The sequence below is a fragment of the Hydractinia symbiolongicarpus genome, chromosome 6 (assembly GCF_029227915.1).
Source record: "Hydractinia symbiolongicarpus strain clone_291-10 chromosome 6, HSymV2.1, whole genome shotgun sequence".
Classification (NCBI taxonomy): domain Eukaryota; kingdom Metazoa; phylum Cnidaria; class Hydrozoa; order Anthoathecata; family Hydractiniidae; genus Hydractinia; species Hydractinia symbiolongicarpus.
This window is the reverse complement of record NC_079880.1, coordinates 19,632,308-19,654,428: the sequence shown is the minus strand read 5'-3', so window position 1 is coordinate 19,654,428 and position 22,121 is coordinate 19,632,308. Positions and strand designations below refer to the sequence as shown.

Below are 22,121 nucleotides of genomic sequence, written 5' to 3'. Positions count from 1 at the left end.
GTCCACCTTTGTTTCTACTTCACAATAATGATCTTTACACCATCCATCAAGTTTTCCTTGGTACACCTTTTTGGTGATGACACCAACTTGCTAAATATCAGCAAGTCACCAAAACAACTTAATAAATGGCTCAATGTTAATAAAATAATATCCCTAAATAAATCTAGATCTTGTTGTTTTTAAAGCTCCCTTAAAGCAAATATTATATAACTTTAAATTTCTAATTAATGGAGCAAAGATCATTCCTAGTGACTCCGTTAAATACCTTGGGATAACTCTAGACTCTAATCTCACCTGGAAAAGCCAAATAAATAACACCAGCTCTAGCCTCAAAAAAGCTAATGGAGCTCTTGCAAAAATTTGCCATTTTGTTCCCAAATGTCTCCCTCTTCAAATTTATTATGTTCTTTTCAATTCTCAAATTCAATATTGCTTTTTAGTGTGGGGTCAAAAAAGTTTTCTCACCCATCGGATAAAAGTTCTTCAAAATCATGCAGTCCATATTATTTCTTTTAGTACCTTCAATGACTCTCAATCCTCTTTACTAGAAACTTAGCCTACTTAAATTCTCTGATATGATCTCATTATATAATATCATTTTTCTTCTAAATATTTTTTATAAAACTCTTCCTGACAGCATTCTCAATACCTTAAACATTTTTTTTTTTCATTCTCACCACACTTATGCTGGTGAAAAGGGCTTTTTAAATCTACCTCATGTCCACTCCACTGCCTTTGGTAAAAAATCCATTGAATTTCTTGCAATTAATTCTTGAAGCAATCTTCAAAATTCTTTACCCTTTCTAATAAAAATACCATTGAAATGAAAACAATCCTTCATAAACATTTCATATACTCGTATGAAAGCTAATTACATTTTCAAATTGCACCTTTCTTTTCTCTCCATTGTTGCTTTGTGGTTTGATGCTAACAGTGTTTGACAGTCCCTCTAAATAAAATTTATCCATATCCCCTAACTGTTTGTCTTGACCCTGTGTTGTTTTGTGGTTTTGTCCCATGTGATGTTTTTCCAGGTAGCCATCACACTTTTTAAGCTTTTGCTTTGTGGTGGTTATCCCTCCATTAGGTAATTTTGAAAAAGCTTGCATGAATATTTTTTTTCTTTTTTTTGAATTTATACTACCTGGTGGAAAATAAATAAATAAATCTCATTTTAACACTTACCTATTTCACAAACAGTCTAAACAATTGCATTTTGCTGGAAAACCGCTTATAAGCCTATAGTCAACAACACAACTCCCTACCATATGCTTTTCACAATTTTCTTTACACCTATAGATGTATTCCTTTCTTTACAATTTTAGCGATAAGCTCTTTCGGCTCTGAAAAAGATAAGGGCGCCAGGTGAAGCAGTCCATTTCATCACACAAAGGCTTTGTTCTCCAGGCTGTCAAGTTTCATAATAGTATAAGGTTTCTTTTGAATTTAAAGGGATTCTTCCATGCAAAAACAAATAAATGTGAATAAGTTCATATATAAAAAGATGAAATAAATAAATTTTATTTTGTCTAATACTTCTTAATATTTTTGTAGATATTCAAATATAAAAATAACATAATATACTTAAAAGTGAGCATCAACTACCACCATTACAGCTTGTTTTAAACTCACTGGCAAATGCAATATATTTCCGTGACATAACAACAAGAAACCAACCCCCAGACTTACTCAACAGAATGAGTGAAAAGCTATTAAAACAACCAATCATTCTCGGTACTCTTCAAACGTGTTTCTATTATTAAAAATATTTAAAGGAACTAGTGTTTTCCTTATTTTTTAAAGAAAACATTTTTTAACTCAATTTTCTTCACTGCTTTTTAAATTGATTAGTAGCATGAAAAAAAGAACAGCTTAGAATGTAGTTATCAATCAACGGGATGTACATAAGCACATCCCGTCAATTGATAACTGAATAATTGATGGCAATAAAACTATATGCAATCCCAGGAAATCAAGCAATTGGGTGAATAATGTCTATGTACATAACATACTCATACTCTAAAATTGTGAAAATAGACAGCAGACTTAGGTCTTGGGACTTAGTTGTTTGGTTAGGTCCAAAAAGTAGGGTTCGAAGAAGTGGCTGACGTCGGTCGTCCACGATAGGGGTGAAGCTACAACTTCAAAAGTTAACATAAGTAACATAAGTAAGTACTATATTTCTTCTAACTCAATTTCTGCTTTTTCAGACAATTACATTGTGGAGCAGAATGTTTTATAATGAGGACAATGTCCAATAAGCATTCTGTCTATCGATATTTTAACACAGTTTAGAATCGCCTGGTGTCCTGGGACCAAAGCTAAATTTTTTTTGCACATAATGGTTTTTATAATTCAAAGGGCAAAGGGCAAATCACACTTGCGTTAATTAAAATGATTGGGACAATAAATTCAATTCCAATATTATGGTTTTGTTATAATAAGGTTTTTTTGCAGACCACCTACTTCACCCTAGAGAGGCGATGCTCAAGAAATCCGAGCCTTTAAGATAAAACATCTCAAAGAGCTCTGGGAACGAGAATGTTTTAAGTTCACATAAATTCAGTTAAATCTAGCAGAAAAAGTCACGTTCGATTCGACAAGGCAAAAATAACAGAATATTGGTGCCGATTTTTTTAATTTCTTATAGATTGATATCATTTGGATGTCTGCTTTGCAGTGTCTATAAAATTTCTTCTATGGTGGAATTAAGAATGTAGCACTAAGTTTTCAAATAATCTGTTATTTGAAAATAATAGTTTTATTAATAGTTTAATAATAAGTTTTTATATAATCTGTTATTTGAAAACTTGCATGACCTCTATTTCCACTATATTCAAGGTTCACTTTGACCTTCATGTTTTAATTTTTCATATAATGACAAATCTTAATTATTTTTCTTTCCTTTTTACCCACAAAGGTTCACTTTCAATATTCTTTCATTTCACCACAAACAGATAATTACATTTTACATAGTTCCACACAATAAACATGTCATCAAAATAATCACAAACTAAAAGTGAAATACACAAGCTACACATTTGTTGACTCAATGTGTGGGTGTTATTAAACAGATACTGATTGGCTTTAAAGTTGTACTCTGAAATACAAAACAAAGGTCAAATATACAGACTAAAACTGTGAGTTTTGCGCCCTTGACAGTGATTTTAATGCATGTTGTAATTCAAAAAAATATTGATTAAGGCTCTGTAAAGAGGTACGTGAGAACACCATACAAATTGTGTTTAAATTTAGTGAGAACAATGCAAGAGCAATGTTTACTCGTGTTGTTAGTTTAGCAGTTATTATATCTTTTAAATTGACATTTAGATAAAAAATTTACAATAAGTCATCATTATTAGGTCTTTTGGTCTCTTTAGTAATAGCCCTTGTCTGTCTTTCTCTGTCTCTGTGCAAGATGAAAGTAGCGAGATACAAGAAATGTGGTATTTAAAGGACAGGCGAAGACTAGTTTTAAAATGTTGTTGCTATAAATACTCATCTTTTAAACTGTTTTGATGCTTGAAAAAACATTAATTTTTATAATAATGTTAAAATAAAGGATAACAGGTTTGCATTGGCATTAGCATTGGAAATTTTTGGATATATAATGACCAAAGCACTAAATGGTATAAGGGAAAGATATTCGTAATAACGTACTGAGTTCTCATATACTCTGATCCATAAGCACAGTGATTAGATAAACAACTTAGTTAACAATACCCAGAAGTGGTTCAGACTCTTCTTATGACAGACATTTCTTTTAACTAATTGTTTTGTAAAAATCATTGTTTTATTTCAATATGATTTAGAACCACCTTAACTTTTTACTCACTTACTTATTGTATATAAAATATGTTGCTTTCAGTATTAATATCATTGTTGAACTTTGCGTGAGGTCCCTTGTGAAATCAACTTATGTTTTTGTATTAAACAATGAAACTTTATGTACATAACTATTATATAACATGTGACTTTCATGTTAAATCCACTAGAGGAAATTTTAAGGTTATCGAATTTCTTTTATTTAAAAGCTTTCTTTTTTTATATAAACAATCACTTGTATTAATAGTCAATAATATTAAGTTTTTTAAGGCCTTTGAAAATCATGTGTCAGTCCCACTCTGTCCTTGTTGAAGTTGCAAGAAATTACTGAAAGTTTTGTAGCAACATACAAGGTAAGGTGAGAGGTGAAAGAACTATTAAAAAAGGTAAATTAAACATTTGAAATTAAAATATATTAACTGGATTTTATAAGACCACTGCTATGTGAGAAAGCTCCAGGAAAGTCCTGGTATTTGAAAAATACCATCCTAGGAGGTCATTGAATTTTTGTTCAGCTGATGTCCTTAATACTTCTAATCTCTTTGTTTTTGTCATCATTCTTATCATTATACTATTATATATATTTAATTAATTAAAAGATTTTTATTTTAATCAAATTTAATCGAATTCCTTATGACTCTCTGGATAATCGAAAATCTCTTAGTTTAAACAGAGATTATTATTATCTTTTCTTTTTGTTTAATTTTGGCAGTCATAAGAAATGTATCTAAGATGTTTTTTTCCTCGCACCAAAAATCCCCTGGGGAAATAATTTCTGACTTGTTAGCCATAAATAGTAGTGACCTGGAGGGCTGATTTTTAAGACTCCCCTCCCTTCCCTTGAAACCATAGAAAGTTTCAACAAAAATTGGACACAGGAAAAAATTTTAGATTTACATTTAAATAGTTGTATCTATTATCTTTTTAACTCTCCTAATCATATGTCTGTGTGAAACAAGTTTTCTTTAAACCCCTGTGTGTTTTATATTTCAGAACAATGAAAATAATTCTTTGTGGCTTTCTCATTGTTTGTTTGTCATGTTATATACAAGCATTACCATCTGGTAGCAGACACGAAGTAAAACGGCGAAGTCTGCAAAATATTATTCACTCACTTGACATTAAATCTTCAACAAAATGTACAGTTTGTAAAGATTTAGTAAAATTCTTTCACGGAGTGGGCTCTGTTGGAATTGGAGAGAAAGAACTCATAAAACTTGCCACTTATATATGCAAAAAAGCTAAAATAGCATCAGATAGAGTTTGTGTGTCTGGGGTGAAAGAATTTGCACATGAAGTATGGAGTATATTCATCGATGCTTTTGTAGAGCCAGATAAAATATGTGGGTGGATTTTAGGTGACAGTTGCATGCATTATCATGATTTTTTTTCATCGTGGAATATCACAATACCCGAGCGATCATCAGTTCCTATTCATAATCCTTGGACAGGAATGATTGAGGTATCTATTTCGACTTTGTTAATAGTTGACGTTCTTTTTCTTATATTTATGGATTTATAACACACTGTTTTTAGAACACAGCTCCAATGAAGTTTTTGCAACTATCAGATATCCATTTGGATAATGATTACATGGAAGGCAGCAAAGCTGTTTGTAAGGAGCCACTCTGTTGTCGTAAAGAAGACGGAGAAGCTGGTAAGAATTTACGCATCCCAAAAATAACACTGACTGATTAAAATTTAGTGATAGGAAAAAGTAAGCACTATTCTCGTAAACGTATATGAACAGATCCATCAGCATTTTAAAATTTCTTGTTTTCACATTCAGTTACCCTGTACCAAGTTATAAGTCCTGATGTCGTCACAATCACTTTTTTAAGTACCTTAGTTGAATTTTAGGTAAAAATGAAACATCAGCCCCCAAATGGGGATACCCTGGTTACTGTGATTCCAACATCAACATGGTGAACAATTTGTTTGAGCTGCTTGTAAAAAATCATAGTGATGTAAGAAAGATTTTTTTAAGTGCAACACCTTTAAAATTGTTTTGCCATTATAAAAAAATTGATTGTATTTTTATCAATCTAGTAGTGATTGTTAAACAAAAAGTTAAGCTAGTCTAAAAATTTTTAGCGTAATAAGTTTAAAAAAGGCTTCTTTAAATGTAGTAGAAATTTAATTAACATGTTCAATGTTGCACCTCAAACACGTTGTGGTAATGTGTGCTCCAGTTTTGTATTGACGTTATATATCTGTAATAGAAAACTAAACTCTAGATAATGATAATTCAAGACAATGTCTTTAAATTGTTTCATTGCATGGTGTAGGTTGATTACATTATTTGGACTGGCGATGTTCCTGCTCACAATGTTTGGAATCAAACACGGGAAGAACAGGTAAGTATACTGCAGATACTCTGTTGATTTATATTGTATCAAAAATACCTTTTGCAGATCTCTTGAAATAAATGTCTCACTTAATTGTTCATTGTTATTTTTTCTAGCCTGTTGTAAATGGTTGTAATGTAAGCTAGGGTGTTTGTTTAATTTTGAGGTCTTAGTAGAAGGGCGTTCTTTCAAGGTGGCCAAATTTCGAGCAAAGTCTCAATCGCTATATTTGTATGCAAGCTAGTCTGAAAATGGCTGTTAAGTTAAGAAAATTACTGATGCAAAAATGTTGATTTTAGGCTGCAGCCATTAAACAAGCCACAAAGTTATTTAAAAAATACTTCCCAGACAAAGTTGTTTATCCTGCTCTGGGCAACCACGAAGGAGTGCCTGTTAACAGGTAGGTTTTCCTATAACTTTTAAAATCATAATTTTCATGGAAGCTTTCGTTGACATTGCTGCAATTTAAAAATTGAAAATATTTTGGTAATGTTAGTAATATGGGACTGAGTATGAGGTTGACGCTGTGGTTCAACTTATTTCTTAATGTACGTATTATCACTACTAATACGGTAATAGTTTACAAGTTACAAGGGAAAGTTTGTTATGGTTCCCAACCATTGACCAAGTGACTTACAACCTTAGTTTTAACAGGGGTGTATATTTCATACATAAAGTACAAGAAAATAGCTGCTGCTTATTGTTTACAAACTTTCATATGGTTTGTGAAGTTTTCTCTGATTTGATAAATCTCTTGTTGCTTAGCTTTCCACCACCCTTTATTACTGGACATGATTCTGGGCAATGGCTACTTGACGTATTAGCCGAAGATTGGCTGACATGGCTACCAGCAGACACAAAAGAAACTATTGAGAAGTAAACACTTTAAGTTGGAATTAGTTGACACATACCTGATATAAAGTTTTTATTTTACTCAGCTTTTCTAGGTGTAGATTCCCTACCTTAACTTTTATCCGACATCAGAAAAGCATAGGAAATGACTTTAGTTTATTTGCAAAGTCTGTATTATAGTGTTTAGCTCTATGAATGTGAGGAGAATTTTAAAATTTTATTTATTTCTTTTCTTGAAAACCATCAAAGCAATGTTATTTAATTCACCAAAGAATTTAAATGTCCCTTCGCAAGTTAGGCAACTGCAAAAAGTTTGTAGTAAAGAATTAATCGATTGACACGTTGTGAACAAAATACTCTTTCTAGGGGCGGTTATTACACTGTATTGGTAAAGAAAGGATTTCGAATTGTGTCGCTAAACATGAACTATGGAAACACTGGTAACTGGTGGTTGTGGATCAACAGTACAGATCCAGCTGGACAGTTGAAATGGCTTGTATCTGTGTTGTTGAAAGCAGAAGCGGCAGGCGAAAAGGTAATTTTTGTTTAATTAAGAAATATTCCTGGTAATGTCAAAATAAATGTTTAGAAAATTTCGAAAAAAGCAAATTACTTTTTAACTAATTTCATCTCATCTTGCTTTGTTTTGATAAAGAGGTCGGCAGACAACTGTGGGAAACCTGGAATATAAAAGTAATTCCACAAAACAGCTTTTTCTAACTCTGGGCCTAATTGAAAATACGCAACCATTGATGGTTAATGTAACTTAAAAAAAATTATTTTCTCATATTTTTGTGGGACATGCAATAATTTCTTGATTGATATTAAATTTATATTTTGCACAACTTTCTAACATGTTTGTTTCCATTTTTAACTAGGTTCACATCATTGGTCACATTCCACCTGATGCTACATTGAAGTGGTTTAGTTTCAACTACTTCAAGATCGTTAACCGCTTCTTCGATACAATTACTGCGCAGTTCTTTGGTCATACTCACCATGATGAATTTCGTGTGTTTTACGACGCCAAAACATATAAAACACCGACCAGCATTGCATATATTGGTCCAAGTGTGACCACATATCACTATCTCAACCCTGGGTACCGCCTCTACGATGTTGATGGGGGGACTGCCAATAGTACTTGGGTAAGGCTAGTATGATTTCTTTCTTTTTAGTTTTGTTGTTCCCTGTGGTTGTGTAAGCTAATGGAAATGTTAAGAGATTGGATATTTACACCAGTTAAAATATCGAATAAAAATCTAAGTCCTGTTGTTTAAAAAGTCTCAGTAGAGGTAATTCTCAAATTGCATGATGTTAGTTGCAGACTTTTGTATCCATTTGTTTTATCATAGACTGTCATAGACCATCACACGTATATACTCGACTTAAAGAAGATTCGTGATGTACCTGTGTGGGAGCTTGAGTATAGTGCTAAGGTGTGTGTCTGTTTTTTTATGATGTCACCGCCATCAAGACATTCATTGTATTGTTGTCGGCCTATCTGTGGCACGCTTTTTAAAAATCTCTAGAAAATCACATGACTGAAATGTTGATAAATTTTTGTTTCCTCCGTCTAGCTGGTGGTGGAACACCCTAACACGCAGGTGTTCTTCTACAAGAAACAATTGGGGTCTAACTGAACCACCCAAGACTTAGGAGTTTCCAAAACCAGAAAAAAGTTGTTTCAAAAAAATAAAACCCATGAAAACAATACTTTCATATTTATGGACTGCTAATATTTTAGTTTTTGTAAAACATGTCAGAATGAGGCATGGATCGATCATTGAATTTATATCCATGTTTCCATCGTTTTTATCATCAAAACGATTTGTTAAGGAACGCATTAAGAAACATTTTTGAAATGAGAGACCTCGCTAACCTACTACTTGATCTAAGCAAAGTGGTGGTGTGGACTATATAAAACGTTCCCTAGTTTACTTGTGGTGTGGACACGAGGTTAAGGTATTTCGTCTGAGTTTCTCTTTTTTTTTTTACTTTTTGTCTAGAAGACAAAATAAATCAATATAATTACCGTGGCTTAAATCCTTTTTTTACAGTCAAGACGGTGTGAAAAGAAAAATTTGCTTTCGTGTATCACTTTTTAAAGAAGCAAGCTTTGACATGCGCACTAGCAAATCAATTAATCAACGGGCGTTAAGGCTGGTTCACACTAGTGACACAAATGTAAACCAGGTTTTATGTGAAAATACATGTCTAGTCGCATAGTTACACAGGGAATCCTCAAAATACACGTACAGAAAAAATTATTTAAGAACTTCAGAGGTCCAAAACTTTATACTAAAAAATATTAAAATGTTTCTTTAAATTTCAATAATGAAAAAATAAGTGGAGAATTGAGCACAATTTGAGAACGTTTTGAGACTCTAAATTGAAAAAGATAGGAACATTTAAAACTTCTTTCAAAACACGTCTGGATTTAAAATGGAAAGTAAGTTAGTTAGCACTTTTTTTAGTAACAAAGCTACCGCAGTAGATCGATACATCAATTTAAAATTAACGCGCGCAAAAAGTAGAAATTAAACGCAGAGTATTATTCGTATTCCGTAAAGTATATGTAAAGATCGAAAAATAGGTCGAAAAACCAAATGTTTGAATTAAACACAAAATTCCCACAAAGCAAGGGACAATGGGATTTGTTTGATACAGTAGATGTTCAAATAATGGCGCATGTGTACTGTAAAAAAATTTTTGTGTGTTGTCTTTAGGCAGCTTATGGTTTAAAATCACTAACACCAGCTGATTGGAGTGGTCTCATTTACAAGATGTTGAAAGACGATGAACTCTTTCAAATACTTTACAGGTTTGCTTGACCATGGCTTTTTTCTGTATATGTGTTTGGTTCAGCGAGACACGGCATACTTTTCAAACTTTGACTGTATAAACCATATTATATTCTGACAAACAACTTAAAACTGTTAACTGTGATGACGTTAGTATATTAATTGTGAAAATTGATTCAATCCCGACATTTTTCAAATTTCATTTTTGCCAAACGTATTTATTTATTTATTTGTTTGTTTGTTTGTTTGTTTGTTTGTTTGTTTGTTTGTTTGTTTGTTTATTTATTGTTTTTTTAAAACAAAAGCGGTTAAAGATGTGCTGACTGATATTCTGTTATTTCAGGGCGTTTACCAAACAGTTTGTTCGTGATACTTGCACCGGGGCCTGCAAAAAAAACTACTTGTGCTCGATGAACTCTGCTTTGGCCGGCGACTTTCATAATTTTTGTGAGTTTAGCTCGCCGAAGGAGCGCCACATGTACTGGATATGGCGCGCGGAAATGTACAGCAAATGCTAAGATTTCAATTTATAAGCGAATAATTAATTTAGAAATATTACTTAACACATAAACCTTTTTGTAATGTGTCCTGGATTGAAAAACTGGTTAGGTGAAGGAGGATTTATGTAACCCTATTTACAGGTAATTTTGTGTATGAAAAATACAACGTGCATGATATTTTCCTCTTCAAGGTTTTCACAGTGTATAATTTGTTTTTACACTCTGATCTTAAGTGTGCTCTTTCTTCGCTGAATCAGAAAGGTTCATGTCATCAATGGGTTTTTTATTGTTGCTAATATTCTTTTTTGTTTCGTTCAGTTAAATTCTTTTAATTTTCACTTTAATAATATAATAATTGATAATTATTGAATATGTGGATATTATATATTCCCGTTTTTTTAATATTATTTCGCACTGGTACAAGACACCCCAGAGTGCTAATTAATAAGAAGAGGTTTATTCATTATAATCTAAACCGTCGGACTAGAGGAGTTTTCCTAAGCGAACATCTCCATCGTTTTGATTAGAAAACTAAAGGGAAGCATTTCATGAGCCTTACTCTACACTCTGTTTGTATGTGACTGATAATGAGTACGTTGCAACTTAGTGCCCAGACTTGACGATTTTTTACGTATCGTAAGAATATATACTGTAATTATGCTAGATGTTTTGAATGTTGGACTTTTTTTTTATTTTGTTTAACGGACATATTTTTTACATCAAATTTATTTAAAAAAAACTGTTCAAAATTTACAAAGAGAAAGCGAAGGAATAAAAAAACAATATTTTTCTTTTTAAATTTTAATAAAAAAAGGAATTTTTTTGCTTTGAATTAACTGGTTTACAAATAATTTTACCCAGACCTCTTAATTTGTTCGTTCATGTACGTGACGTTTTACCCTTTTGAAGACCGCACCCAAAATTTCGAATATAATAATGATAGTTTTTTTTCGTTATGCACGTGTTTAACCCTTATAATGATAATTGTGTTAGAATTTTAAAAACGATATTGTAAAGATTAAAATTTTATCTATTTTGTTTTTTGTTTTTATAGTATAAGTTTTATATGGTACCGTAACGTAACTACAATATTTGTATGTTAATAAAAATGCAACATATCATAAACAGGAAGTTTGACCATGCATAAACAGGAAGTTTGACCATGCATAATGGTGCAGAATTGCATTTTTAACTGAAATTTATCAACTTTGTACCCAGTATTTTGCTCAATTTTATTTTTTTTATGCTTGATAGATCAATACCATGCGTAAGAAATTTCATAATTTCATTTCTAATTTTTTTTAATAGAAAAATTAACAGTTTTGATTGGTTCGTTTTAATTCTGTAAGCAATGCTATTGGTTCTGAACGATGACCAAAAAGAACATCTTGCTCTGCTCTCTAATGTCGATGAAGAGGTAGCGAAAGAGTTTTGTCGGATCGCCGTCGATTTTATCAAAAATGGCGTCAATATGAAAAAGTATCACACAGCCGCGCAGAAGTTAAGTTTGGAAGCGAGGCTAATACGTGAAAGTGTCGAAGCCATCATGCATATTTTATCAGAATGTGCGAAACTCGAGATAAACGAGGTAGATTTTAAAGACTCGGTTTTAGCCGTTGGTTTGTCACAAGAGTTAAACGATTGTTTATTAGAATTTTATCTGGATAATCGAGACAAAATTCGTGGTATCCTTGACGACATGTCTCTAGTGCTGCCGCATTATGACGATTTGGAGTGGCGGTTTGATGTGCAACTAGCTAGCCGTTCGTTATCTTGTCAAACCGTTCCGAAAATTATGATGAAGTTCCATTTGAAAAACGGAGTCAAAGAAGACATTAAAGTGCTGCAAACGGATCCAGTGAATTTATTACATATGACGCAGGTGTTGGAGGGAGCACTAGCTGAAATCAAGTCGGCTCACTGTCGACGAATCACGAGAAATATAAAATAGTAACTGTTTGTGTTTTTTGTTTTTGTTTTTCTTTCTGACCTGTTGGTAAAATTATCAGTCTAAAACCATTTCTGTGGTCACTTACGATACCACCTACAACGAATAAAACTTATGTTGCTTGTCTTTTAGACCATGTTCACACGTTGCGGATATTTCTTTTAAACCATGTTCACACGTTGCGAATATTTCTTTTAAACCATGTTCACACGTTGCGAATATTTCTTTTAAACATGTTCACAGGTTGCGAATATTTCTTTTAAACCATGCTTACACGTTGCGGCTAAAGTCTAATCTCGAACCTGATAGGGTGTCTGTCCACATTTAACTCGGCCTCTCTGATATGCGAAACAAAATAATTCCGTGAATTGAATTTACTCCCAATACTAAAACGGCATCGTGTAAACAAAAGCATCGAAAGAAAATGGCGACATTAAAGGTAAACAAACACTCAGATTGTCAATTTTTCATAAATAATTTTTGTAAATATTCTATTTGTAATCTTTTTGTTAAAAGAAATCAAAACTGTTATTTTTGTTTGCATTTTCATGCACACTAAAACCTAGAAGAAACGCGCCAGCCTGCCAATTGTGCGCACCACTAGCAGTTTCTCTGCAATAAGTTTAAATGTTAGACAAGATCTTTTTTGGCCGTTTGTTGCGATGATGTAGATTGTATTATACATCTGTGTTTATTATTATGTCTATGATTGTGCTGAAGAACTTTAAAGTATAACTAAAATTTTGGACCGCCTGAGGGCGGCTTGTTATCAGTTGGTTAGGGCGCTAATAGGGCAATATTATTCAGGGTTTTTGTGATAGAGTTAAATTTTTGAGCGCAGCTTTGGTGCAATTTTATCTATTTTTTCGCAAGGCAGCAACAACGGTACTATTTGGGTGAGCTAGATAATTTATACTCACTAGAAAATTTGTGTTAGAGATGACTATTTCCATCATTCGCTACGTGGGGACGATTTCTCGGCAATCATGGCTGGTTTGTATCGGCGAAAGTAACACGGTGGAACACTCTCATTTCTTGCTGTTCATTTGACATTGAGGAAAAGGAGAATCTTTAAATTGTAAACAAAGTTTAGCATAGTGTGTGTGTAATCTACCATGTTTTCTATTGTTTTCAGAAGCATTGCATGTATAGGCATATACCACGGGGGTTCAGATGACACCGTAGTGTCGAAATTATCATTGTTCCAGTCCCGCGCATTTTGCGGACCCCTAAAGACCCAAGCCCCGCCATTAATTTACGGCGGTTGACAGAAATCCTAATTTGAACTTTTTTTTTTTGAGATGCTAGCTTAAGAATACTCTGCGTGGTAAATCTAATTTTGTGGTACTTTATCCTCAACTTTTATTTTACTGTCTAAATTCTTTAAAATTCTCATCGTAAGTTTTCTTAATGAGATAAATTTTTTTTGTCTTTCTATTTACGTTACGCTCTTTGTTTTTGAATTGAATTTGATGAAGAAGTTCGAGAGGTTTTATACTGAGGATTTTATACTGAGGGGCGTTTGCCAAGAGGGTTTGCACGACCTTGTGTAGTCTTCCGTACACGCACCTTGCGCAACGTTCCGTAACTAAGTAATTGCCAATAAACCTCGTACTTTTCATAAAAGAGTATTATTTTTAATCTTATCTTAGTTTTATCGATTTTTAACCCAAGGAGCTTGCGGACAAGGTTGTATTGTACCCGTCTTTACTATTGGCAACAAAGTGGCGCACTATACCACCAAGTTTAAAACGGCGCGCTGTGCCACCAAATCTGCAATCGTTATGTTGAATTTCAATTTATGATGTTGAACTGCCTTCACTCGTCCCCAGGGGTTGTTAGTTTTCTTAACATTTGGATATAAAACCGTGGAGACAAGGTTGCAGAGACTCGTTTACCAGGTAGCATGTGTGTATAGTACAATATGTAAACATGTTTGAGACACTTACAAGCTGAACAATATTTTTTTAATCAGTAAACAATTTTTTTATTGCGAGAATCCAATAATAAATTTAAGACGTTGTAGTGTTAAGAGGAAATTCCATCTTAAAAGTTTGATTCCCGTCTTAAAAGACTATTTTTCCTTTTCAACATAATAAGCTTAGAACATGAAGATCCGAGTTTTTAATTTTTTTTGTAAAAGTTAAAGAGAAACTCCAGTAAAAATCACTTTTTTCTTTTTTGTTTTATACGTACTCAGAAAAGCATAAGAAATCAAAAAAAACTTACCTCACTTGTTTTTTTTTATTTAAAATTGTTGTACAACTCTTCGAATATTCTTTTTTTCCTATTAAAACAGACAGGCGCGATTTCATTTAGGACTGGACCCGATTATAAATAATGACATCATATCGTGCAGAAAGTTTAAGCGAGCGCAGAGAACGTTCATGTTAAGACCTATAGCTTACATTTAAATCGCTTTTTGTATGTAATTTACGTTAAAATCTTTAAAAAATTATTTACTTGACAAAAAAACAGAGAGTAAACTGCCATTTTTTAAACACCCGTTAAATAATGGCTGGAGTCTGGTAAGGAGGTTGCTATTTCTATTGTTTAATAAAGCGAGATTAATCTCTTGTGTGTTATGAACATTAAAAACTTGTAATTAGAACATAACTGTTTTTAGAAGAAAAAAGCTGACATTTCTGTATTGACATAAAAAAACTTTAAAAATAAAAATACGTGGACGTTTTTTTCATACATTTTTATTTTTAAAAAAATAAAAAATGCCATCTAAGTTAGTTAAGTTTTATACACCCTATTCAGTTGATAGGGAGTTTACTCAGCTGGAAATAGGCGATATCTCTACAAATGTCTACGTACTATTGTGTATATAGGACGTGGAAGCATCATGGTTTTACGAACGACGTTTTGGAAAATATCTATAATTGTGTCAAGTTTCATGTTCATGCTTTTTCTGGTAACAAAATATGGCGTCATTGACCACGTGTTTCCATCAGGTACGTTGTTAACTTCAGTAGTCCACAACAAAACATTTGTTTTTCTGTTTACAAATTGGGTTATATCTACCAGAGGGGTAAGGTTAATCCGTTAAGTCCTTAGTACAAAGGATTTTAAATCATGAAACTCGTAGGTATTCTGATGAGTTGTATAGATTGTAGACATTTTCAACCTCGTCTCCAGGGTCTTGTGGCTCCTGGGCCTTTATTGCGGCGTGGCCATCAACTTCATCAACAAGGCAAAATGCCCAGGAAACAAAATTGAGATGTTTTTTTATATTTAAACACTCAACTTGATTCTCATTCTTAACTTTTTTTAATTTTAAGCCTTAAAATGTTCTTAGCTTCTTCCTTTTTCTTACCTTTTTTTTTTGAAGTTTAAAGGAGCATTTCAGTTCTTCTTATATAGTTTGTTCTTGTATAAAAAAGAGTTTTACTAGCTAGCAAGTTTTACTGAATTTTCGTGTTTGATATTTAGATCAGTTAACGCAAAATGTTGTGGGTGGTATATATGAGAATAAAAAAAGTTCAATTTCAGAAGAACATACTGAAGACAAGTTGCATAGTCTTGTAGCAAATAACACAAATAACCTCAATGAAGGAGCGCCATATATTTTAGAGAATAAAAACACTTTGGCAGATGCGTGTTCTCCACCGTACCTCGATCCATTTGATGAATCGATCAAGGCTTTTATAAAACACCCTCGAAAGTTTCCATGTAAACAAGTCCAGCCTGAGTTGACGTACTTGAGCGAGGATGGGCACATATTAATAAACACTACTGTAAAAATAAATTATGAACAGAAATACGGTCCAATAAGTTGCAAGTGGAAAACAATAGCAAAGGGATTTGGCGGGAAAGATGTGATTGTTGATGGGTTGTATAATAAGCTCACGGAATTACCAGTTTCCTTTCCGCGTCATGATATGGTTCAAGTGAAATGTTTTGATAAAAAACGAATGATTTATTTTAACTTGCATGCATTCCCACACGCTCTCAAAGAACCTAAAACTCCTCCAAATGACGATCAACTTTCTGTTTATATTTTATTCTTAGAAAGTATGTCCAGTTCTCGTTTTTTGCGGCATATGAAATCGACACTACGCTACATGCAAAACAAATTGGACTCGGTTATCTTTAAAAAGTATAACAAAGTCGCGGACAATACCTTTGTAAACGTGATGCCTCTATTAACCGGCAAACGATCTGGAAGACAACAAGCGAACATGAAGGATGAATTTAAAGGATTTAAAATAAGTGAGAACTATTTTGACAATTTTTCTTCTTTTATTTGGAATGATTACAGAACATTAGGTTATAACGTTGCATTTTTGGAAGATACTCCCTACTTGGGTTTATTCGAATACAACAAAAAAGGATTTTTAAAAGCCGAACCTTTTGATTATTATTTTCGGCCGTTTTTTCTACGTCAACAGAGACTGAGAAAGTATACAAACCGCTACTGTTTTGGTAATAAACCAATCATGAAACTCCAATTAGATATCGCTAAACGAATCGCAATGAAACATAAACAAAAACAAAGATTATTTTTTTACGATTTCTATAGTCGCGTTGGACATGACGAGGAAAACGGAATAGAAATGGCGGATAACATGATGAGAAAGTTTTTACGCGCTCTCCACCTGAGTGGTAGTTTAAATAAAACAATACTATTTTTACTTGGCGATCATGGAGCACGGTATGGGAAAGTTAGGCAATCTCAAGTTGGTTATTATGAGGAAAGATTACCGTTTTTGTCTATAACTTTACCAAAATGGTTTCGAAATAAACATACAAGTGTTTACAACGCATTACTAGAAAACACACAACGGTTGGTGACCCCCTTTGATATTCACGAAACTTTGTTAGACATAGCACAAAAAAATTACAACGGGAATCAACGTAAAAACAATGTCCGTCACAAAAGTTTGTTTTATAAAATATCTCCGAACAGGACTTGTTTCAATGCTGGTATACCTGACCACTATTGCACGTGTTACCAAATGATAAGTCGATCGACCAAACTTGATGTAATACGGATGGCGAGTGAATTTCTGGTTGAATATATCAATAAAATTTTAGCTTCTTTTAAAAACAAATGCGCTATTCTTTACTTAGACTATATACAAAACGCTAGTGAGGTGTATGAGAAGAACGACGACTCGAATGTAAAGAAATATCGAGTTATGATCACAACTCGTCCTGGTCAGGCGATATTCGAAGCGTTAATAGCTCGTAACTTATTTTTGAACTCGTTTACCGTTCAGAACGATATTAGTCGATTAACTCTGTATGAAAAACAAAGTAAATGTGTTAAAAGAATGAGAAAATATTGTTATTGCCAATAAGAGGGCAATCTCAAATGAATGAAAAACACGCATAAATATTTTCGTTTTTGTATTCACGGTTTTAATGGGAAATACACTTTTGTTTTTATGTCTTTGCGGCGCGGCGCATTTTTTGAAAAGACATCAGCTTCACAAAGTTTGGAGCCGCGGTTGTTGGGTAAGGACAAGATAGACGGTTTATGTTTGGTAGCATTAAGCAGCACAGTAGTTTTGACGTTAAAGCGGTGGGACAAAGTGCTCAACACGAGTCAGTTGATGGAGTTTTAACCTAAATTTACGTTGAGATGATTAAACGGGCATTGTCAATCTTTCAGTATCGCAGTTAACTAAGAAGAAATTATCCTAAAATTTTATAGTCTTTTCATTTTCATTATTTCACAGTTGATACCACCTAAGTCTTATGTCTCTGTTTCTTATTGGAAAACATACGACAAGATCTTAGTTTCAGTGTAATAAAATAAATACTTAGGATGGAATCGCAATACTCGATATGTTTCAGAATAAGTTTTGGCATAATATAAAAGATAGTCTGTTGATTTCATTATATATTAACATCTCTTTAATAAAAGCCGTATTCCGTTTGTCTGTTTGTGCGAGAAAAAATAATCGTGGAAACACGAAATGTAAATCTACGGGCTTTTATCTCTTTAAAAATAGGCGTATTCCGTCTGCCTGTCCGCGAAAGACGCGTCCTATTACGGAAACACGAATTTTTAAAATACGCACGAAAATCGAATGCTATATGCTTTTATCCACTTTGTTGCTACGGGTAAATTTAAAGGACAGACGCGAAAGACGCGACCTGTTATGGAAACACGAAATGTGATATATAAAGGACGGGCGACCCCGTGAATTTTTTACCGGGTTAACGACTAGTCTATTATAATACCCGTGTACGTCTGTCTGTCTGTCTGTCTGTCGTCACGCAAAGTGGTACCGCAAGTAGCGAGGCGCACGCAATTGGGTATTAAAAAGGAAAGGTAAACACGTGGATTTTCCATGGGCCACCGACTAGTAATTACATATTATATGAGTAAATAATTATTTTTTATTTGTGAGGTGGTACAGAAAGAGTTCTGTAATGTTACTGCCTTAGACACCACTCATTCATAAAATACTTTTGTGAGTGATGAGTGGTGCCAAAATGCTTTATTTTGCGGAATACATTTTTGCGGATCACTAGATTTTCCCGAAACTTTCTTCAAATGCTCAAGATTCAGAAATTTCATAGTAACCAAGTCAGCAGAAATAACAGTAATATTTTTTTTCTGCAAATAATTATCTTACTACCCACCGGTGTATTCTTTATGAAAATGTTTCAATTCTACCCCATACTCCAACCAATTGACTAGTTTTTATATTAACTAATGAACTTTAAATAAAGATAACAAAAGACAAAAATACCATACATTACACATTAGCGATATTTTCTTCTACTTTAACAATCAGATATATTTACCCGTGACCCAACTTTAGCCAGGGAAATTGACTAATTCTGTGCATTAGGACTAAAACTACATTTTCCAACGTATTGGTTTTTTCTTTCTCCGATAAGGTATACAGCTTGCAACGTTGTGTTGCTCTAACAGCGTTTCCGTGCTATTCATGTGAAATTTTCGCGGTAAATAAAAATCGCGTTTTCTTGTTTTTTTTGTAACATAACGAAATTATATTTCGATTAAATCCAGACCACACCTAATATTTCGAATCAATGCTTTTTATTGACAGATCTGTACATCTGTACTTTTATTAAACCGTTAAATCTGCTACAATAAAAATACGTCCCGAGCTGGTTTTAATCGATATCTCTTTTAAGCAATGTATGATGGCCTTGCAAGCTATGGCTATCATATGGTAGGTTCTCTACCCTGGAAAACAGGACTGTCAGGTTCTTAAGTAAAAGACAAAAAGTAAAAGATAGTGTTCAGTAAGTATGATAATTTATTTTGTTTGAATAAATAAATACTCCCTTACAAATGTGCTACAACGGTATAAACTTGTCACTTCAAAATTTGTTATAAGTATGAAACTTTCTTGTATAAAGTTGGGATTTTATTGCGCACACATTAATATATTTCTATACAAAGTGAAACGTTTTCGTATCATGTAGGGGTTACCCATCGAGTTCACGCGAAAAAACATTTTTTGAATGGTTGGACGTTACAGTCTTTAATCGTAGAATCATTATTAATCGATGATAATCGTCTTTAATCTATTACAATCGTCTCCATTGCTATAGGCTTTTCACCGCTCGGAGATTTAACTGTCGGGCTTTTCGTTGTGTTTTCGCGCGGACTTTTCGTCGTGTTTTCTCGCGGACTTTTTGTGGATGGTGTTGTCACTTTCTTTGGAGGAGATTTCTTCGTTTTTTCTTCCTTCTCCGGCGAATATCCGATTTTTTTCCAGTATTCCCATGCTTTGATTTTCGGTGGCACGATTTCTGAAACATAACAACGACATGCGATCATGTTATAGTAACTTGAACATAAGGACACGCGATAAAGATCCCAAACGAGACAGGATATATAAAACAAGGATTATGAAACAACATACGTAATACACGGTTATGATACAGGATACAAGATACAGGACTAGCAAAGGAGAGAGATCTTTGTCAAAATAAAACAATTAGCAAGGATATGTCAACTCGGTTTGGGATTACACCCGACTTAAGAAGATAAGCCAAAACCAAATCTGTGTCTCTAATAAAATCATTTAGCAGATGCTGTAGTGCTTAAGGGGGGACCGTCGTTAAAATTTATCATCTTGGTTTGACTTAGCTACACACTATATTGTTCAAACACATACCTTCTAAAAATTCGAGACTTTCATCCGTTTGAACTAATTTGGCTGAAAAGAAAAAAAAGGAAGTTTGTTTCGCAAGACAAATATTCTTTCAAAAATTAGTCAGTTAGGGCGAATTTTCTGGGTGGCAAAAGAAATTTCTTTTTCCAAGAAAATTTTTTTAAGGAGATAAGATTTTAAAGGAAATTTTGCACTGAATTCAGAGGATTATTTGCAAAAATAAAAAATTTTGAAGAAAAATAGATTCTTTTATAGGACGAAGTTTTTTTTTAAATCTTCGGTTTTCTTAAGAACAAATATGTTTGGGAAGTATTACTTTCAGAACAAATAATTTAGAACAATTGAAATAAAGCCTTTGATGAGTGACGTGTTGCTAACATGATGGAACTTGTATCACTATAACAAATTAAACTATTATTAGTGTACCTGAAAAAAAAATTAAAGGAGTTAAATAGGAAATTTGGTCACATTTTTTACAATTTTTAGTGAACAATAGGTTTTTCAAAAAAAGAGGACTTTAGAGAATTTAAGGGAGGAGTTAATAAAATCTAACAACACGAAAAGCTGAAGTAACGAAACTCTCAAATTGGAATAGCAAAACAAATTACAATAGGTTGTAGGCCAAAACCAGGCTCTCCATTTGCAAATAAAAAATAAAGGTAATCAAATTTTTTTCTAAATATACTCTATTTTTATAAAAAGTATACTTTTATTAAGACTCAAGGTTTTACATTTTAGGCGCCATTTATTCTAAATTTATTCTTCAATTAAAAGTTTTTTTTTGCACAAGGACCTTCTGTTGAGTATGTTCACTCAGCATGATGGTAGATTTTTTAATAACTTGAAAGATATGGCTGATCTTACTTACTTCTTATAAACTGTAGTTTTTAAGGTTAACATTTCTAAGAAAAAAAAATTTAAACGAAAACACGATTGGTACTTACACAAAGAATTGTAATCCACAAAATTCTCCTTCTGTGCACCAGCATAGGCTTTCTGTGCCAAATACTGCACGAAAAGCTCTGTGGCTTTAGTGATCATGTAATAACCTTCTTGGCTAACATTGCCGAGATCAGGACTACTTCGCATGATGGTTTTCACACGAGCCATGGGTAGTTGCAATAATTTGTTGGGCGTTTTTCCCTTGTCATCTTGTTCAGTATCGGATGACGTCATTATTATCTTGGAAAAAATTGAAAGAATGTGTTAAGGTTTTCCAATCATGTTACTTAGCAACTAGGTTATAAATAAATCTCTTGACATAAGAACCAAGCAGTGGTAATCTTTGCATCATGTTTGGAAATAAAAATTAGCAAATTTAGGGAATAGAAATGATTAACCATGCTCTATCTCATCTTATAATTTAGGACTGTAAAATAAGTGGTGGATCGAGTATGTTTGTTCCGATATCATACAAAGTGGGTAAAAAAAATTTAAATGTTAAACTGGAAATATTAAACTGTATTTACTACAACTTTGCTAAAATTTTGTATAAAAATAGGCACTACGATGGAGAACAGATGTTTCTTCTACGCAAAGGTAAAAACCTTAAAATCCAATTTCATGTCATGTTTTTGTAACATAAATAGAATTCCGCACTCAAGTTAACTTATTTCATTACTTACTAAGTATAACAGAAAAAGATTAGTGCTAAAGAAGTTAGGAAGGTATTAAAGATACATTTAGAGCAACAAAGACGATATACTTGACGCTCCACCCATATCTGTCCA

General features: G+C 33.1%; 4 protein-coding genes across 4 annotated transcripts; 3 read left to right on the top strand and 1 right to left on the bottom strand.

The window, feature by feature from the left end:
* The first annotated feature begins 3,941 nt into the window (after positions 1-3,941).
* Positions 3,942-11,477, top strand: LOC130647408 (sphingomyelin phosphodiesterase-like). Its single transcript, XM_057453258.1, has 12 exons — positions 3,942-4,211; positions 4,819-5,287; positions 5,362-5,482; positions 5,686-5,792; positions 6,114-6,182; positions 6,473-6,573; positions 6,939-7,049; positions 7,392-7,560; positions 7,904-8,173; positions 8,381-8,464; positions 9,755-9,849; positions 10,173-11,477. The coding sequence occupies exons 2-12, from the start codon at positions 4,823-4,825 to the stop codon at positions 10,345-10,347; spliced, it is 1,767 nt and encodes a 588-aa protein (XP_057309241.1). The 5' UTR covers positions 3,942-4,211; positions 4,819-4,822; the 3' UTR covers positions 10,348-11,477.
* A 69-nt stretch (positions 11,478-11,546) lies between these two features.
* LOC130647409 (COMM domain-containing protein 2-like) lies at positions 11,547-12,288 on the top strand. Its single transcript, XM_057453259.1, has one exon. It carries the CDS (start codon positions 11,681-11,683, stop codon positions 12,278-12,280), a length of 600 nt encoding a protein of 199 aa, XP_057309242.1. The 5' UTR covers positions 11,547-11,680; the 3' UTR covers positions 12,281-12,288.
* Positions 12,289-14,771: 2,483 nt separating this feature from the next.
* Positions 14,772-17,682, top strand: LOC130647407 (uncharacterized). Its single transcript, XM_057453257.1, has 2 exons — positions 14,772-15,237; positions 15,716-17,682. Exons 1-2 carry the CDS (start codon positions 15,129-15,131, stop codon positions 17,584-17,586), a joined length of 1,980 nt encoding a protein of 659 aa, XP_057309240.1. The 5' UTR covers positions 14,772-15,128; the 3' UTR covers positions 17,587-17,682.
* A 1,827-nt stretch (positions 17,683-19,509) lies between these two features.
* Positions 19,510-22,013, bottom strand: LOC130647402 (chromatin accessibility complex protein 1-like). Its single transcript, XM_057453252.1, has 3 exons — positions 21,336-22,013; positions 20,395-20,436; positions 19,510-20,026 (listed from the first exon to the last, which is right to left on the bottom strand). The coding sequence occupies exons 1-3, from the start codon at positions 21,565-21,567 to the stop codon at positions 19,794-19,796; spliced, it is 507 nt and encodes a 168-aa protein (XP_057309235.1). The 5' UTR covers positions 21,568-22,013; the 3' UTR covers positions 19,510-19,793.
* Between the last annotated feature and the right edge of the window lie 108 nt (positions 22,014-22,121).

Excerpts from the sequence above, each read along its gene's own strand:
- LOC130647408 (XM_057453258.1), top strand. The coding sequence starts at position 4,823 with ATGAAAATAATTCTTTGTGGCTTTCTCATTGTTTGTTTGTCATGTTAT. Across the intron at positions 5,288-5,361 it reads CTTGGACAGGAATGATTGAG|AACACAGCTCCAATGAAGTT; the intron begins GTATCTATTTCG and ends CACTGTTTTTAG. Across the intron at positions 7,050-7,391 it reads ACAAAAGAAACTATTGAGAA|GGGCGGTTATTACACTGTAT; the intron begins GTAAACACTTTA and ends TACTCTTTCTAG.
- LOC130647409 (XM_057453259.1), top strand. The coding sequence starts at position 11,681 with ATGCTATTGGTTCTGAACGATGACCAAAAAGAACATCTTGCTCTGCTC.
- LOC130647407 (XM_057453257.1), top strand. The coding sequence starts at position 15,129 with ATGGTTTTACGAACGACGTTTTGGAAAATATCTATAATTGTGTCAAGT. Across the intron at positions 15,238-15,715 it reads TGACCACGTGTTTCCATCAG|ATCAGTTAACGCAAAATGTT; the intron begins GTACGTTGTTAA and ends TTTGATATTTAG.
- LOC130647402 (XM_057453252.1), bottom strand. The coding sequence starts at position 21,567 with ATGACGTCATCCGATACTGAACAAGATGACAAGGGAAAAACGCCCAAC. Across the intron at positions 20,437-21,335 it reads TGTGGATTACAATTCTTTGT|CCAAATTAGTTCAAACGGAT; the intron begins GTAAGTACCAAT and ends TTTTCTTTTCAG. Across the intron at positions 20,027-20,394 it reads AAGTCTCGAATTTTTAGAAG|AAATCGTGCCACCGAAAATC; the intron begins GTATGTGTTTGA and ends GTTATGTTTCAG.